The sequence below is a fragment of the Salmo trutta genome, chromosome 22 (genome assembly GCF_901001165.1).
Source record: "Salmo trutta chromosome 22, fSalTru1.1, whole genome shotgun sequence".
In the NCBI taxonomy this organism is placed as follows: Eukaryota; Metazoa; Chordata; class Actinopteri; order Salmoniformes; family Salmonidae; genus Salmo; species Salmo trutta.
In genome coordinates this window covers 4,861,777-4,881,539 of record NC_042978.1, presented here as the reverse complement: position 1 = coordinate 4,881,539, position 19,763 = coordinate 4,861,777, and the positions used below count along the sequence as shown (strand labels likewise).

Here is a 19,763-nt window from a genome sequence, read left to right as displayed (position 1 = left end):
AAGAACCCAAGCACTTTCCCAGTGTTTCCCCAGAGCAAGAATGCAGACGTTTGCGCATCTCCAGTCAGAACAGAACTTGCACAAACTTTTCCCCCTTGCACATTTTCCGGCTCGTGCCGGCATTGCCTTCTTTGTTGACTTCCTTACTAATAATAACTTTAGACATGAGTGCATTCCTATCAAAGTAAGTGCCTTATTACGTTATCATTATAGTTTCTGTATATCATGTTGTCGTTATTACTGTAGTACACCGTACGTATGTATGGAGCATAATGCATTTAGTGTTTTATTCACGTTTTCAAGTATTGGTGACAAATAATGCATTCCGATTCTTGTATAGATTGTAATGGACACATATGATGTGTGTAAAATGCTTTTTGGAAGGTTGTACTGATCATGATGAGGATGTATGGCACCATGTTTGTTGACCATGTCTGGTTGTCACGTAAATCGTACGCGTCAAAGGGCTAATGATTAGTAAATGGTTTATAAGGACCTACAGTGAGGGAAAAAAGTATTTGATCCCCTACTGATTTTGTATGTTTGCCCACTGACAAAGAAATGATCAGTCTATAATCTTGATGGTAGGTTTATTTGAACAGTGAGAGACAGAATAACAACAAAAAAATCCAGAAAAACGCATGTCAAAAATGTTATAAATTTATTAGCATTTTATTGAGAGAAATAAGTTTTTGACCCACTCTCAATCAGAAAGATTTCTGGCTCCCAGGTGTCTTTTATACAGGTAACGAGCTGAGATTAGGAGCACACTCTTAAAGGGAGTGCTCCTAATCTCAGTTTGTTACCTGTATAAAAGACACCTGTCCACAGAAGCAATCAATCAGATTCCAAACTCTCCACCATGGCCAAGACCAAAGAGCTCTCCAAGGATGTCAGGGACAAGATTGTAGACCTACACAAGGCTGGAATGGGCTACAAGACCATCGCAAAGCAGCTTGGTTAGAAGGTGACAACAGTTGGTGTGATTATTCACAAATGGAAGAAACACAAAAGAACTGTCAATCTCCCTTGGCCTGGGGCTCCATGCAAGATCTCACCTCGTGGAGTTGCAATGATCATGAGAACGGTGAGGAATCAGCCCAGAACTACATGGGAGGATCTTGTCAATGATTTCAAGGCAGCTGGGACCATAGTCACCAAGAAAACAATTGGTAACACACTACGCCGTGAAGGACTGAAATCCTGCAGGGCCCGCCAGGTCCCCCTGCTCAAGAAAGCACATATACATGCCCGTCTGAAGTTTGCCAATGAACATCTGAATGATTCAGAGGACAACTGGGTGAAAGTGTTGTGGTCAGATGAGACCAAAATGGAGCTCTTTGGCATCAACTCAACTCGCCGTGTTTGAAGGAGGAGGAATGCTGCCTATGACCCCAAGAGCACCATCCCCACCGTCAAACATGGAGGTGGAAACATGCTTTGGGGGTGTTTTTCTGCTAAGGGGACAGGACAACTTCACCGCATCAAAGGGACAATGGACGGGGCCATGTACCGTCAAATCTTGGGTGAGAACCTCCTTCCCTCAGCCAGGGCATTGAAAATGGGTCGTGGATGGGTATTCCAGCATGACAATGACCCAAAACACACGGCCAAGGCAACAAAGGAGAGGCTCAAGAAGAAGCACATTAAGGTCCTGGAGTGGCCTAGCCAGTCTCAAGACTTTAATCCCATAGAAAATCTGTGGAGGGAGCTGAAGGTTCGAGTTGCCAAACGTCAGCCTCGAAACCTTAATGACTTGGAGAAGATCTGCAAAGAGGAGTGGGACAAAATCCCTTCTGAGATGTGTGCAAACCTGGTGACCAACTACAAGACACATCTGATCTCTGTGATTGCCACTAAGTGTAAGTCATGTTTTGCATGTTTTGGGTCAAATACTTATTTGACATGCATTTTTCTGGATTGTTTTGTTGTTATTCTGTCTCTCACTGTTCAAATAAACCTACCATTAAAATTATAGACTGATAATTTCTTTGTCAGTGGGCAAACGTACAAAATCAGCAGGGGATCAAATACTTTTTTCCCTCACTGTATATTATGTAATGATTAATAAATAATAAATACACAATTTACTAATACAATATAAATGCTTTATTTTGTGGAGTTATTATAAAACACTAGCAAATAAAATAATCTAGACATCTTTGATTGCTGGGAAATAATGTCAGGATATGATAACATAGAATCAAATGTACAGCATTGAGTAGAGATGCATTTTAGGGAAGGCAAACTTTTTGTAGCCTGATCTCAGATCTGGTGGCATGCCACAGCAGTATGCCACGGCTATACAACACAAACAGATCTGGAACCAGGCTAGGCAAACACAAGGCAAAAATCACACAAAAATGTGGTTATGAGAAAGAAACACAGTTGGTACAGCTGCTTCATTTCTGGATTTGAAATAGTCAGTTAAGAGCATGGCGTAAACCATCTATGAGTACCGTTGTTGATATGTTCATAATACGTAAAAAAAAATGGCCTGAGTTTGCTGCATGGGATCTTGAGGGCTTAAAGCTCAGAAGCTATCAACTAATTATCAAAAACAGAGAGGCGTAATCAACTATTCAAATGAACATTAGGCTCCTGATATACATGAAGCCAGGGGAGCAGGAGCTCCCAAAAGTAACCCTCCCTGAGACGCACACACTTCCACACATACACCCTTCCACACACACACACATATATACACACACACCCCGTAACCCCCCGCCCCACAAACACACTCCGAATCCATCCCCGACACCCAACTCCCTCCAAACTGAAATACAGTGAGAAAATAATGACTTCCAAATGTGAAATGAGTTTGTGCTCTGTAAGACTAAGGCGCTGGGAAGTATTGATCTGTTCCACAGTGTTCAATCTAGCAGGCAATACTCTGCATTAAGCCTGGGCAGCCGATCCCTGAGTGATCTGTGGTGGGCTCATTTGATTTTCATTCCATGCCTTGTTTGACTTGATTCTGCGATTTATGGCTATAGGCTACTTTATGGTAAGGAGGGCTGTCGATATTGTGTGTGTAGGGTAGGTAGGGGGTGTGAGTGTGTAGGGTGTGTGTGTGTGTGTGTGTGTGTGTGTGTGTGTGTGTGTGTGTGTGTGTGTGTGTACAGCACCTTGCAAAAGTATTCATCCCCATTGGCGTTGCATTCCAACCTGTAATTTAAATGGATTTGGATTTGGATTTCATGTAATGGGCATACACAAAATAGTCCAAATTGGTAAGTGAAATGAAAAAAAATACTTATTTAAAATAAAAAATAATAATAAAACAAGGAAAAGTGGTGTGCGCATATATTTTTACCCCTTTGCTATGAAGCCCCTAAATAAGATCTGGTGCAACCAATTACCTTCAGAAGTCACATAATTAGTTAAATAAAGTCCACCTGTGTGCAATCTAAGTGTCACATGATCTGTCACATCATCTCAGTATATATACACCTGTTCTGAAAGTCCCCAGAGTCTGCAACACCACTAAGCAAGCAGCACCACCAAGCAAGCGGTACCATGAAGACCAAGGAGCTCTCCAAACAGGTCAGGGACAAAGTTGTGGAGAAGTACAGATCAGGGTTGGGTTCTAAAAAAATATCAGAAACTTTGAACATCCCACGGAGCATCATTAAATCCATTATTAAAAAATGGAAAGAATATGGCACCACAACAAACCTGCCAAGAGAGGGCCGCCCACCAAAACCCACAGAACAGGCAAGGAGGGTATTAATCAGAGAGGCAACAAAGAGACCAAAGATAACCCTGAAAGAGCTGCAAAGCTCCACAGTGGAGATTGGAGTATCTGTCCATAGGACCACTTTAAGCCGTACACTCAACAGAGCTGGGCTTTACGGAAGAGTAGCCATAAAAAAGTCATTGCTTAAAGAAAAAAATAAGCAAACACGTTTGGTGTTCGCCAAAAGGGCATGTGGGAGACTCCCCAAACATATGGAAGAAGGTACTCTGGTTAGATTAGACTAAAATTGAGCTTTTTGGCCATCATGGAAAACGCTATGTCTGGCACAAACCCAACACCTCCAATCACCCCAAGAACACCATCCCCACAGTGAAGCATGGTGGTGGCAGCATCATGCTGTGGGGATGTTTTTCATCAGCAGGGACTGGGAAACTGGTCAGAATTGAAGGAATGATGGATGGCGCTAAATACAGGGACATTCTTGAGGGAAACCTGTTTCAGTCTTCCAGAGATTTGAGACTGGGACGGAGGTTCACCTTCAAGCAGGACAATGACACTAAGCATAATGCTAAAGCCCCATTCGAGTGGTTTAAGGGGAAACATTGAAATGTCTTGGAATGGCCTAGTCATAGCCCAGACCTCAATCAATTGAGAATCTGTAGTATGACTTAAAGATTGCTGTACACCAGCGAAACCCATCCAACTTGAAGGAGCTGGAGCAGTTTTGCCTTGAAGAATGGGCAAAAATCCCAGTGGCTATATGTGCCAAGCTTATAGAGACATACCCCAAGAGACTTGCAGCTATAATTTCTGCAAAAGATGGCTCTACAAAGTATTGATTTTCGGGGGTGAATAGTTATGCATGCTCAAGTTCTGTTTTTTGTCTTATTTCTTGTTTGTTCTACAGTAATCTTCAAAGTGGTCTTCAAAGTGGTAGGCATGTTGTGTAAATCAAATGACATAAATCCCCCCAAACTCCATTTTAATTCCAGGTTGTAAGGCAACAAAATAGGAAAAATGCCAAGGTGGTGAATACTTTCGCAAGCCACTGTATTTATATGAGTGTGTGTGTGTGTGTGTGTGTATGTATGTATGTATGTATATAAGTGTGTGTGTGTGTGTGTGTGTGTGTGTGTGTGTGTGTGTGTGTGTGTGTGTGTGTGTGTGTGTGTGTGTGTGTGTGTGTGTGTGTGTGTGTGTGTGTGTGTGTGTGTGTGTGTGTACAGTATATGAGTGTTTGCATGGGAAATGACACACATACACATGCAGGTACATGGATATAGACTAGCCTTTATAATGCAGTCCAGAGGAGATACACTTGCCCAGCCTCGTTGAGTAGACAAGAGTGTTTTAAAATGCACAGACAGATGCTTCTCTCAGTCTGAAGAGGAGACATACATTCCCATTAGCACTAACAGACTGTCTGGCTCTGGCACTTCACAGCTGGGGCCACTCAGAAACCCACTTTGATTGGGGCTTTGATATGAAATTAACATCTGAATTAAACAAATTGATCTATGGATGTGTGATCTAAACACAAACAATTAGTGAGATGTAATTGAATGACTAGGCTGTGAAAGGTTGTCTCTCTTGTGGATAGTGAAAAGCCTTCTTTATCAACAGACCATTGTGACGAATGTATCAGGGAGAGTGTGTGTGCTTGTGTGTATCACGCTTACATAACTCTTTTGAGAGACTGAAGGCCGCTACAGTTCTGTCTGTCTGTATGTTGTGTGTGTGTGTGTGTGTGTGTGTGTGTGTGTGTGTGTGTGTGTGTGTGTGTGTGTGTGTGTGTGTGTGTGTGTGTACCTGCGTTCGCGTGTGTGTACCTCTGAAACAATCTGTCTATCTATTCACCTCTCTCAATTGAATGCTCCTGTCGACACCCCTAGCAGGGTAGGTTCTGAGGCAGTTAAAAAGTGCTGGGCCTTGAGTCCATTCGGAATATTTTGTTTTTATTTTTCATTGTTTCAGTGATCGTAAAAAGTTCCCTTTTATCCCCCTTTAAGTGTGCAATCTGAAAAGAACGCAGTCACAATATCTATTATTAGACCGTACATTTATTTTATATGTATGGATAATTTAGTTCTGCACCATGCCAGGTGCTGAATTAAGGAGAGAGAGAGAGAGAGAGCGAGAGAGAGAGCGAGAGAGAAAGAGAGTGCGAGAGAGAGATAGAGAGAGAGAGAAAGTAAAAAAGACAGAAAGAAATAAAGAAAATGAAAGAAAGAAAAAGAAAAAAACACTATGACGAACAGGTGTTTTTCTCCTACTATAGCCGTCCGTGATGCTAAAGACATTTTATAGGTGCATGGTGGGCCTCGTGAATTTCTCGCCCGTCGTAACTAACGCTCACGTCTAGCGTTACCCCCTCCAGAACCCACGTCATTCATCAGAGTACAAATCTAATCACCCCTACATTGGTTAAACATAAGTTCCCCCGAAACCCACCCCCCGTTGTAAGCCTGCACTCTCTCGGTATCCTTTCATCCCATTGCTTATCTATTGTCTTTGGTCTCTCTCTCCCTCTCTCTCTTTCTCTATTTCTCTCTCTCAGCGAGACGCCTCTGTCCACTGTGTCCAGAATAGCCGCCCGTAAATAAGCAGCAAAAATAGACGTAGAGAACAACTGTTGACAGGTTGTGTGATGAGGGTGGCAGACCTCAGCCAGCCAGCTAACCTCGAGCCAGCACCCCAAATTACAAGCAGATAATTAAGGCCGGGGCTAACAATGGAGAGCGAGACCCGCAATCTTCCTTTTATAAAGCCTGAATCATGATTGTAGGAGAGAGACAAGGCCCTGTTGTAGTTACGCATGTCGGACATATTAAGATACATGAGATGTAACTTTAGATGGAAAACAAGTGGATGGAAAACATGTGAGGGATAGATACATCAGTAACACTTCATAATAACTTTCATGATTAAGCATTAATACATGATTTATAAATAGTGTAAATACAATTCAAAATGTGTATATAATTATTCATAAGCATTTTGTAAACATGTATTTAAGCAATTATAAGTGCTTTTTCATTAACATTATTATTAAGTTTATAAATCACTTGAAGTGACCACGTGGCTTTGTGTAGTGAGTTTAGTTTGGAGATGGCAGGGGCCGGTCAACATGAGTCCAGAAAGGCCACACCTTAGCCCCTTTGACCTAAAGGAAACTCTAGAGTGTACTGGGAGTAAATACTAGCGCTTGGTGTGTATATGTATTGTCTGTGACAACACATTACCAGTTGACCTGCAGATAACAATGCTTTACTGGAAGCTACTTGTTTTCTCTCAGCTCTTGTGAACTCTGAGCAATATGTTGTTGTTAAGTCTTTTGATGGAAGACACTCTGGAAAGTGGACTCCCTCCGTATGCGCTATTGTTTTTAATGTCGGCTCATAAGAATAGTTACGGCTGAGTGAGGGTGGAGAAGTAAAATGTAAGAGTTTTTTCGCCGGAGACACCGCCCGAGTTAGCGTTAGCATCAGAGCCGTTGAGTTGATTTGTTAGCAAGCTAGCCGGCTAAATCAACACCCAATATCCATTTTGTTTTCCCATTTCGCCACCACTCGCTCGCCCGCTGATTTTGCACGCCTAGTTGTGGGCGGCGTCGTGAAATTGCACAGGAGTAGTGTGGGCCCCCGTGCTAACAGCATTGCCGAGCGTCCACAGACTCCACACCTTAATCAGCACCATGACCTGCCAATAAAAAGGCAAGAGCCTGATCGTCCATAAATAAGACTTAACATGGACCTGCTCTCTTCGCTTACACTAACAGAGAAGCCAAAGTGCTCACAAATGCGAATTCCAATGATAAACAATGTTCAACTTCGGAAAAATTGCGAGTGGGGGGAACATTCTATTTTGTTTCCTTTGCCATCATAACAGAATCAGTTAAAGAGTACGAGGAAGAAGGGGAGGAGGAAAAGGGTGCGGATGAGGATTTGGTGCGGATGAGTATCAGCGAATTCTGCAATGTTTCACTTCTGAAATTGTGTGTGGGGGTGTGATTATTTTTTCCCATTCTTCCTTTGCATATTCCTTTGCCAGTCGAAGAGGAAGAGAATGAAAGGACGGAGGAGGGGGGAAAACGGCAAGTGCGGAAGAGAAGAGTCTGAGGCGGATGAGTCTATCAGTTTCTTCTCCAGGAACTTGTAGTTCATGCCAGCCTTTTATCCACCATCAAAGCAACAAGTGGATGAGCAGACTCAACGAATCCTCGAAGCTCTCCCCGATGTCTCGTTCTCCGCCCGTCTGTGGGGAAAGCCAGCCCTAAATCTTTCCTTTTAACAAGTGCCTCCGCTTCCTTCCGGTCCCGGGGAGAGTCTCAGGGGACTACCGGGGCTCTAGGATACAACGTTCTGGACTTGTCCAGACTTGTCTTCTAGGCCGGGGCTATTGCTGTCCAGGGACCGAGGGAGGACCGACAATGGGAAGTAATGGTCGAACAGGACAGACAGGGGGAAAGAACGGTCCAGAGTGGTTGTCAATGGTCAAATGGGGCTGAAGCGACTCTAAAGCGACTAGGCATGAAAAAACAGAGACATGGTTCAGCAGTAAATAAACGGAGTGAGTGATCTGTCAAATGTCGATGTAATTTTGTGTATATCCTGGATTCTTGTAGTAGCTCAAGACTTAAAATGGTTCCATTTTGAGAACCTTGCTTGCCAGATGTCTATATGCTCTCCGTCAAAAATCCATCATATTATCTGACACTATATAAGAAAAGGAACATTTCGGCATATATCGGAATTATCGGAAAGCTAAAATACGCAGCTTTTTCAGTATTTATGGGAGAGAGTATTTTTTTGCCCGTTGTTCAGTCATTTATGAATGAAAAGAGGCTTTTATGACCTCCCTCGCGCTCCATCCTGCCCTGATCAACAAGATTTTGTTACCACTAAAATAGCAGCTTAAAAAAACAGGCTGCCAGCAGACTTCAGCCTGGGACAGAGACAAGAGAGAGAGGGGGTGGGGAGGGTGGGACAGAGACAAGAGAGAGGGGAGGGTGGACAGAGAGAGAGGGGGGGCAGAGTGAGTGAGCAAGAGTGAAGTTTAGTGAGAGAGTGGGAAGCAAGAGAGAGAGAGAGAGAGAGAGGGAGCATGAGAGAGTGAGTAAAAAAAATATGTACAGGAGCAAGCCCTTACAAAAACTCACACGCCATCTCCAATTGTGGCTGCCTGGCGGGGCACGGCGGGGGGATATCATCTATCAGTGGACAAATGCAGGGACTGAGAATGCTGCTCCTCAAATGAAATAATATATCTTTGAAAACCTATGCCTGCACCAGGCCCAGGGCCCATATATCAAGCCTGAGCGTCTGGTGGATCCGGTCCAGGCCCATTAACCTTCCACCTGTTTCCCCCCCTGTCCTTCACCATGCACCCTTGCCCTTGGTGTGCCTCTCCCCGGCCCTTGTTCATCTTCCCCCTCCTCCCTCCTTCCTTCTTCTCCATCACTCTCTCTCTCTCCCTCTTTTTGACTCTTTCTCTCTTTCTCTCTCACTGGGGCACTAATGTAAAGTGAGAGAGAGAGGGGGGGGGAGAGAGAGAGAGAGAGAGAGAGAGAGAGAGAGAGAGAGAGAGAGAAAAAGAAAGAGAAACGGGGGGCTAGCCTGTGGAATAATTCAAATGCAATGGACCAGGGACACAGTTACAAATCTCTGCCAGCTGGGACGCCAGCGGCGCGCGCGCAGTTTGTCAGAGCTGACCTCAGTGACAAGAGCGCGACGAGAGGGAGAGTGGGGGGTGGGAAGTATGGCTTGGGGATGGCAGTGGGGTGGCGGGGGTGTGGGTGAGGGGGTGTAGATATAAATCCGACCCCCCTTCACCTCCATCCCGCCTTTCACCCCTCGAGTTCACAGATCACGCCTAAAACGCCGTATTAATTTCCCCCGGTTATGGGGTGTAAAAAAACACAATCAGGGTGTGTGTGTCCCGCCAGCACCTTAAAATTGGATCGCTCCGAGAGAGGTTGCAGTGGGAGGGGAGAGAGGAGGGGTCGAATGCGGAGAGGTTGTAGAAAAAAAGGCTGCAATTTCACAAAAGTAAATTCATGCAATATGTATGGCCGGTGAAATTATGCGGCTGTGTGGGAAAGCATCAGGTCAGTACATTATACACTCAGATAAATCTATAAATTGAGAATATTCAGGTACGTTATAAAACCCCTGGGATTCTGACTGTCGTCCTGAGAGATTGACTGACGTACACGCTATAAAAAATGTATGTACACAAACACACTACACACACACACATACATCTATGCCCTGTAGACTATAGAGGGACGTATGAACGGCAGTACACGGAGTAAGCACTGTAAATAATTCCATTGCTGATCTATATTTTTCAATTGGAGAATTTTTTTTTTTTGAGATTCTATCTTTCTTCTTTCATAGGCCTTACATAGCTCAGAGTCAATGTTGTTGTTCCTTACATTTTTTTGTGAATACATCTTTACCCACTGGTTGATTGAATCAATGTTGTTTCCAAGTTATAAACAATTCAAATCTATGCGATAACATTGAATCAACGTGGAAAACTGATTGGATTTGCAAAAAGTAATCAACGTAAGGGAATTTTGTCTTTGTTTCACTCAACTTTTAATCTAAATCTAATGACATCGTGACATGTTTTGTTGATTTCATGTTGAATTCACGTTAATTAACAAATCAACCCAATGTAAATCAAAACTAGTTGTTGAAATGACATCTGTGCCCGGTTGACTAAATTAATTGGAGAGATCATTTAACAATTTAATTCAACCACATAAAATAATATGTCTACATAATACTGTGTTAAAACTGCAATACGTGTTTGATTGAATGAAGCATTTAAGTCAAAGACAAGCAGTGAAGTCAAGAGGCAGACTGAGGCTTCTCTGCTCTGCTCTCCTATCCTATCCTATACTTTCCTCTCCACTCTACCCCTCTCCTCTCCTCCGCTCTCCTCTCCTTCGCTCTCCCCTCCCACCCCCCCACCTCTCCTCTCCTGTCCTCTCCTGTCATCTCCAGCTGCTAATCCAATAAGGACCAGGGCAGCACAGCTGGGTATGGGCCCAGAAACAAGGCCCTAATACAGTCCCCCCTCACTTAATGGCAGGTCTGGTATTGTCATCGTCATTACCTCGGAGGAGAGGAACCCCGAAGCCCAAGCTGTCCCAGAACAACCGTGAAAGGACTAAAATAAATATTGGCGCCACATGTCAAAGCGTCGTGGGCTTTGCCCGGTTGAGTTTTATCAGGTTGACGGACTAAATCGACTTGTTATGTTACAGTGCGTGTGTGTGTTTGTGTGTGCGTGCATGTGCGTGTGTCGGGTCCATTTTAACTGCAGCATAAACAAGTAAGTTGTCTTGTCACAACACAATTATTCTGTGGTGGAATAATAGCGTAATAATAGTGGGGTTATAAGTATCAGAGGATAAAAACAAAACTAGAAGCTGGGAGGAATAATAGAAACATAATAGAAACATATGAATCAATAACCACAATTGGAGACTTAATTTGGTCCCATTGTGTTGGTGGAAGCTAGAGGAAAAGCGCAGCTCACGCATCCTATCCCTGGAACAATGGAGGAGAGGCCCAGAAGCCGAGGTGGTTTTCTCCATGGACCCCGGTATGAATCATTCCTCAGCTCATGGGCAGAGCGGCTAATGACACACACACACACACACACACACACACACACACACACACACACACACACACACACACACACACACACACACGCACATACAGACAACCTGACACACACACATGCATGCACATACAGACACTGACAAACTGACATACATACAGAAACGCATTTACAAAGCCACACATAGAGTAAACACACACACACACAGACATACGCATGCATGCACACATGCACCACACATGCACGCGCACACACATGCAGCATGAGTAAGTCTGATTGTTCCTGTGAACCCAATGGCAGCCTGGCCCTGAGAAGAGACACACTAATAGTCTGGGTAATGATTGGTTGGAAAAAGCTCTTAAGGTGGAGGGACTGCGTCCGTGTGTGTGTGTATGTCAACCAAACTTAACCTTGGCTCAGATCTGGTCTAGAAGGGGCATCAATAACAATCCCAATAACAACCCCACTAGAAATTATGCCCTCAGAGAAAGAGGTTGATAAAACGTTGATGAAATGTAAACATGTCAATTAGTAATTTATTACCATTACATTCCACAGGTTGGTGTGATTGGGTGTTTTTTAAATGGTGCCTGGCATAAAGGCTTGCCAGGCTATGGGAAAAGTGCCACAGACACATGCCAACCCTGCTGTGCCACCCCCTCAGTGACATCTAGCCACACTGAGCCACACATCTGTTTCCCTCTGTGCCCAGAGCGAGCCCAGCAATAATGGGGAGGGACGCTACTCCTAAATCACACACACACACTCACAAGCACACACACACACATGCACACTTGCTATCAAAATGACATTCACATGCAAAAAGCCACCCTTCCCAAAACTCCATACTTTTCCCCCTCATATTACCATTTATTACAGTAATAACCAAACCAGGACACCTGGCTTAAAAAAGTCCAAATGTGAAATGAGTTAAGACTGAGGTAGGTAGGGCTGGAACCAAAAAATATACATAAAAGTACAGTTAAAGATCTAATCCAAAGGTGTGAGAATTGTGAAACAATTCTTGGCCAAGTGTCTTTCTTCTCCGGCTGCTCAGCTGCAGAGCAACACAATGGGGCTCCTCTCTTCAGTGATATCTAATGGCTAAATATTTATGACTCCTGTAACCAGGTCCAACTTATGGAAACTAAATCTTTAAACACTTTTGGCAGAAGCTTCTCACCATTCGGCTCCATTACCATATAAATTATTTTGTTCTTACCAAGCTAATAATAGGGGCCTGTAGATGGAGGGGTATTTATAGTGCCCTCGGAGCCGGGGTCTCAGACCAGCTTTTATTCCATGAGTATTTCCTGTGTTTATCGCCCGCTCTCTGTCCTCATTTTGAAATTATTTATATATTAGATGTAGCGGTCTACAGAGGTCACCAGTAGTAAGCAGTATTTGAATATCTCACTGAGCCTTCCCTGTAGCTCAGTTGGTAGAGCATGGTGTTTGCAACACCAGGGTTGTGGGTTCGATTCCCACGGGGGGCCAGCACAGAAAAAAAAAGAAAAAGAGGAAATGAAATGTATGCATTCACTACTGTAAGTCGCTCTGGATAAGAGCGTCTGCTAAATGACTAAAATGTAAATGTAAATGTAATATTCCGGGGCAGCAGGGTAGCCTAGTGGTTAGAGCGTTGGGCTAGTAACCGAAAGGTTGCAAATTCAAATCCCCGAGCTGACAAGGTAAAAATCTGTCATCTGCCCCTGAACAAGGCAGTTATCCCACTGTTCCTAGGCCATCATTGAAAATAAGAATTTGTTCTTAACTGACTTGCCTAGTTAAATAAAATAAAAAATGTGCAGAAATGCACACGCATACACACATTTTATGATTCTGACAATGATGATCACAGATTGAGTCAAATCATTGAATTAGTATGAAAACACAGTACATACAGTACAAGTAAATTTAGACATTTATCTTCCTACAGTAGCATGTGTGGTTCAGAGTGTTGAAAAGGCCAAAATGCAGGGGGGCAACATCCCACAAAGCCTCTCTGTCTACTGTATCAGTAGCTGCCTTAGCTTAGCAGAGCTCCAATTTGCCAGCACTTGTGGAAACAGTGCATGGCTTACACAGGGCTTTTCTCTCATCACCAACACTAAGTTTTCTGCTCAACAATAGCTGTACAACTATCTACTAATTAGAAACAAGAGGGGGTGGGTTCTAGTGTACAGGGAAAGCTGTTAGTGCCTGCCTGCTAGCACACCATTTTTCAGCCCTGCTAGGCAAGACCCTTTAGTCTGAACTCGAGTAGCTAGATGAGGTAGCGTAAAAAAACGCACACCCTAATTATTCAGTCACTTCAGCGAATCAGTGAATTAACCCCCCCCCCCCCGTGACCCCGCCTGTTACCATACCACTACAGAAGGGGCGGCGGATACAGGAATATTGGTACAGGAATTAGCCCCCAAATTTACCGCGGGTCGTTCTCCACCATTTTAAAACACCTGAGGCTCTGTTCCAATTAAGTCCATGAGTAATATGGACAGTCATTAGCTTGGACATAATGATATTTCATTCTGAAGTGAACGAGGGGCGACATCTACAAGTGGATATAGGTAATTGAATTCGAATGGAGAGTTTGGAGAGGTATGCTGCTCCACACACTGCACAATGATCATTCAGTGGCTTAAATGGGCTAAAAAAACATGTACAACCACACCCAACTCTCCAGTCCATATACTCAGTGAAGTACTGTACAATAAAACATTTTTATTTGATGCTAATTCAGATATAGAAAATGTCAATAGGGATTGGCCGCGTGATAAATGTCAACATGTGTTTTCGAGAGCTCTTGCCCCTAATACAGAATTGGATTGTGTTGAATATTACATTTCTATTTCCCTCCCCTAAAAATTCAGAGGACTGTAAATGGGGGCCCTAGTACATGAATATGCAGTCTGCCTTTGGCTACGGAGTAAACAGACAAAAGAGTGAGATAAGAGAGGGGGCAGAGAAAGAGAATGAAAGAAAAACAGGTGATCCACACAGAATCATCAGAGCCTTTTCATGTTGCTCTCCGCATATTAACCTTCTCTACTGAACAAATAAACCTCGGAGCAAACGAAAACCACGCTGGAAACATTTCCCATTCCTCTCAGGGACTAAAAATGTTTGGAATAATCAGGTTTTTACAGGAAGACTCATCGTTGGCCATCTAGGGTTGTTTTGGTAAGCAGCTGTTAGTGATTGGTTGACAAAACACTACAAAGTATGTCAACCAAACTTTACTTTGGCTCCAAACTGGCCAGGAAAACTGTCTGCTGCAGTATCCTCACTGAAAGCAGAGCTTTCGGAAACAGAGTTCGATAACACATCAATGAAATTTAAATACTTCAATTAGGCATGCATTACTACTAAATGGGTTGATCGGGTGAGAATATCAATATCATAATTCATGAATTAATGAAATGCATTATCATTAATAGTAATAGGGTCTGACTGTATTTTTCAAGTATTTTCCATTTACCTCTGCCGCTGTGATGCATGCATTGTGGGCCTGTGGTAATATTTTATTTGCATTTCAATATTTTCATACAGCCCCTGCCTACTTGGATCTCAAAAATGATACAGGGAAAAAGGGCACATCAAATCCAAAATTCAAATCAAAACCAAGAGCAGTGGATCCCGCTGCTTTGAATGAAAAGAGCCTGAAGGCGGCCAGTCAAAGTTTTCCTAACCCATACCCGAAATGTGTCACAGTGTGTAAATAGGGCTGGCTACTGAATTTTGATCAGGATGAGAGATATACGGTTAAAGCTACACCGCAGCCTTCCCTCTCAGCTTCGTACACATTGCATTAGTGTCGAGCGGACACATAAAAGGGAAAGATTAAAGGCGGGTGAAGATAAAATATTAGGGTGGGTTTGACGAGGAGCGAGATCACAGGGGTGTGTGTGTGTGGTAAACTGTCAATTTTGGATAACAACATTGGGTTGAAACATTGAACGTTTGGACAAAATGCAGGATGCATTATGCAAGGCCACACAAATAGGGTAGGTATAACGATCCTATTGTGTATTGATCAGAAAATATATCAAGATATAATACATGTATATGATCGAGTTTGATATGTGTAATATGCATGACTTGTTGTATATTGTAGTTAGCTAACCAACATATCTAATTTAATTCACATCATCAGTAGTTTAGCAACCACAAAAAATGATGTATGTTATTATGTATGAAAATATAGAAAACCAATGTACTGTATATACAATACAGATGTACTGTATATGTGTTTGACTAGTGTTTGTCTATATGCACGTTAAACCTTTTGAATGATGCACATGAACAATTAAAACAGACATACAGTATGTATGTAAAATTCAACATGGTGTCTGTGTGTAGTGTCCCCACGTACCTTGAGCTCGCGGAAGAAGATGCTGCTCCGGGCCCACTCCACGATGGAGAACAGCGTCTGGTCGGCCATCTTGCACATTAGGCCGAACGTGTTGAGTTTCTCGTGCTTCCCCCGGCTGGCCTGCTCCTGCTGCAGATAGGTCAGGATCTTGGTCTGCACCTGGGGCTCGTCAGGCTCGCACTTCAGCAGCTCCACGATGAGGTGCGGGAAGCTGGGCGGCGAGCCCGTCTGGTACGCGTCCATATACGGGTTGTAGCCCATGATGGATTCGGGCGAGCTGGTGTACGGGTCCGGGTACTCGGACTTGATGGTGCGGGTGCTCTGGAAGTGGCCGTAGGCTGCCTGGTAGCCCTGGAGGGAGCCGGCATGCGGGGGCATGGCCATGCTGATGGGCGACGTGACGAAGGGGCTGCGGTCGTAGTCTGTGTGGGGCAGGGCGGCGTGGTGCGGGTGACCATGGTGGCTGAGCGGCAGGCCCTTGGAAGCTGCCTGGTGGATGTTCTGGATAGCAGAGGAGATGGTGAGGTCGGTGGGCACCGCCTGCATCACCTGGGTCATGGCCTCGATCTTCAGGCCGTTGGCGCGGATCAGTGCCTTTTTCTGCTGCTTGAGCGCCCGGTCGCGCTTGTACATGGGGCCAAATTTGTTGCGGCCTCCACGCATGCGGTCCGCCCTGACAGCTGACGGAGACAGACAGACAGGAGAGGAAGGACAGGAGAAGAGGACGTTAGTGTCATGATAACATCTACATGTGTTTCCATTCATTTTAGCAGGTAAGGTGACTAGGAACACATTCTCCTGGCGGGTGTTGAAGGAGAGAAAAAGATATTAGCAATATTGATAAACTGATCAAATAAAAAGTAATTGGAGTCTATTTAAGCCAGTGTTCTGAAACTTCCAATCCGCGGGCCACAAATAGGCAGCTCATGAGCCAGGAGTTTGAGACCTCTGAGCAAATGTCATTCATGACCCCCATGTGTTCATAACAAGAACCCACACCAAACTATTGGCATTGATGAATCATAGAGATATCTACAATGGCCATTTAACACAGAGCTCCCATTTCATCTTATAGTTCATGCATAAAAGGAAAAAAAACGATCAATGACTACTACACTTTGTGTTGACCTTTGCACTGGAGAACAAGGATGTCTCAGAGCAGGGAAATACAGCCTTGTCATAACGTGTTACCTTTCACATGCATGGCATGTTTTGTCACTCACACAGGTTGTAAACGCTAGTTACCGAAACAGTAACTTTTATGAACCTATGTAATCCTGATTACATACCAGACAACAAGGTTATTAGTAATTTCTCCAAGCATATATCATCAGTCCAAATGAGAAGAGTGAGGTCAAAATTAACATTATTTATGCCTACACTCATTCAAAACACTGAAAAGTGTTAACACTGAAAATTATTTAACCTCATTCAAAACACTGAAAAGTGTTTGCACTGAAAATGATTTACCCTCATTGAAAACACTGGAAAGTGTTAGCACTGAAAATGACACTCATTCAAAACACTGAAAAGTGTTAACACTAAGAACTACCCTAATTCAAAACACTGAAAAGTGTTAACACTAAGAACTACCCTAATTCAAAACACTGAAAGGTTTTAACACTAAGAACTACCCTAATTCAAAACACTGAAAAGTGTTAACACTGAAAATCAAACCAGAGTACAAACATGACAAAAATGGTACATTTCCTAATGATCGCAAAACATCATATGAAAACCCCAGCAGAATCCCGAATGATCCCAAGATTCCGAGGATCACAGCTTCATTCGGGCTAATGAATGAGACTGTCTCCATGGTGCACGGCGGACCATGTATGATCTGCACCATGCATGCCAAGGGGGGAGACTGTCTCTCTGCCTCTCTCTCTCGGGTGCCCCCCTGTTAATTATCTATGCTTAATTATTTATCTCTTATGCCCGAGCTGTGGTGGAGTGGAGCAGGCAGCAGACTGGCTACACTGGGCTCGGTGGGAGAGTGAACCAGGCGGGACCCCATCCGCCCACCCCCGTTCCATCTCTACAATACTGGGTCAGGGCGGACACACCGTCGAGCACTCAGGCCACTAATATCTAATATCTCTAGTAGGGAGTAGGTATTGAAATACATAAAGTGATTAGAAGGGGGCTGGACCAACAGCTGCCTTGGGAGTAGTATTAATGGTCTCTGTCACAGCAGTGTCTGTCACAGTGGCGGTGATCTGAGAAAGGGGCCAAGAGGGGCTTAGAGGGGAGAGCACAGGGGCCGCAGACACACAGTACAGAGGGTATCACACACTGATGCAGCACTGATAAGAGATAGAGGTAAGGTCAAGCACATAGGGTCCGCAGACACTGGCGCCTACAAGAAGAGCCCGTCACTGGCTAAGTGACACACACCAAAAACAAGATATACTGTATATAGTGCACTACTTATGACCTGAGCCGTATGGGCCCTGGTCAAAAGTAGTGCACTATAAAGGAAAACATTTGGAACGTGGATCCCGTGGATCCATTATACATTATTGTTGCGACTTTAACTATTAATGACTCAGAGCAACAGGGTAATTAATAAGCTGAAAATTAATAGTCGGCCCTTTTGGGAAAACACAATTAGGTCTGAACCTGGGACTCACATCATGAATACTGGAGCATTTTTGATAGCAGTTTTTTTCTCTCTTTCACCCTCCTTGTGTCTAATTAAACAAGGTTATTTACATGCATGTTGTACAGATTAATCTGGGATGGGGTTGGGGAGAGGATGGGGCATTAGCTGGGGGATTGAGGGTTAGGGCTAGCTGAGGTTGGGATTGGGGTTTCATACTGGGGAGCTGTACTGTATAAGTCAGGAGCTGAGGTTTAAGGCTGGGGCAGGGGCTGTGGTATAAGTTTAGAGTATAGGACTGTAGTATAAGGCTGGGGCTTAGGTACAAACACACAGACACACACTCTACACTCCATCCCGGGCCCGGCCCGCCGCGGCACAAAGGGCTCTGCTTATGGTCTGATTTATGAGTGTTTAATATACAGGAATATTAAGTGAGCGTAGGTGAGGATCCCTGTCGGGCAGCAGCATATTAATGGCTCCCCTGGCCAGGTTCTGACACCCTGTTTGTCATGTCTGCCCGGTTCCCACTCTGGATGCGCGCTACCCCACGCACACACATGAATACCTATGATACCTATGCATAAGTAATGGGACAGGAGTCTGGCTTCCGTTCCTTCGGCAGGTAGAAAGGGAAACAAGACAGGGCAGGGAGAAAGGGAGGAGAGAAAAAAAGGAGGACGGAGGGAAAACACAAACACACAGGAGACAATTCCGTTTATCTGTGTGGAAATATTAGGATTCGGGCAGGGGTTCAATCAAACCTGCACTGCGGAAAACAAGTTATGTTTTTCCTTAACAGTGATATTGAATGTTACAGTGAGAATCTAAATGGGATAATATGTTTTGTTTAAATGACTGAATAGTACTTACCATAAAGTATATGCTTAAATAAACATATGTTTTTTAGGCCTAGAAGCATGAGATTTTTCAGCAGTGTGCTATTAGTGCATGCATTGTGCGGGTGATTGAATCCTACTGTTGATACCTGGGACAGGCATCTTGCGAGGCTCTTGGATGACAGTAGCTATTTACTGACAATTTAGCGTTGGGCAATAAAACAGGAATAAACAATTCCCACCATACTTAACAAAGTAAATTATCCAAATTAGATGAATTACGGATATTAGTAAGTATGGTACATTTTAACACTAATATGTTTTAAAACATGTTTTAACACTCAGAAATGTTAACTCATATTAACACTCGTCAATGTTAAAATACCCGTGCCAATGCACCTTTTCCAAGGGAAAAGAAGAGTGTAATCTGTACATTGCTCATTCACACTCAACAGGAAAGACACAACAACAGGAAAAGTGAATCTGATATCAGATCATGAGCCCCGACCACACATTAGGCTAAAGGTAAACTATTTATCATGCGCATAAATACACAACAAAAGGATATGTCACGGCGTCATAATGACTCCTTTTCCTCCAGGATAGATA

General features: G+C 43.8%; 1 protein-coding gene across 3 annotated transcripts in view; it reads right to left on the bottom strand.

The window, feature by feature from the left end:
* nr5a2 (nuclear receptor subfamily 5, group A, member 2) overlaps nt 1–19,763 on the bottom strand; it is a 106,832-nt gene that overhangs the window by 67,103 nt on the left and 19,966 nt on the right. For all 3 annotated transcript variants that reach the window (XM_029706306.1, XM_029706308.1, XM_029706307.1), the window contains one exon: nt 15,714–16,393. In XM_029706306.1, coding sequence (XP_029562166.1) covers nt 15,714–16,393 — 680 coding nt within the window. The remainder of the gene's footprint in view (nt 1–15,713; nt 16,394–19,763) is intronic.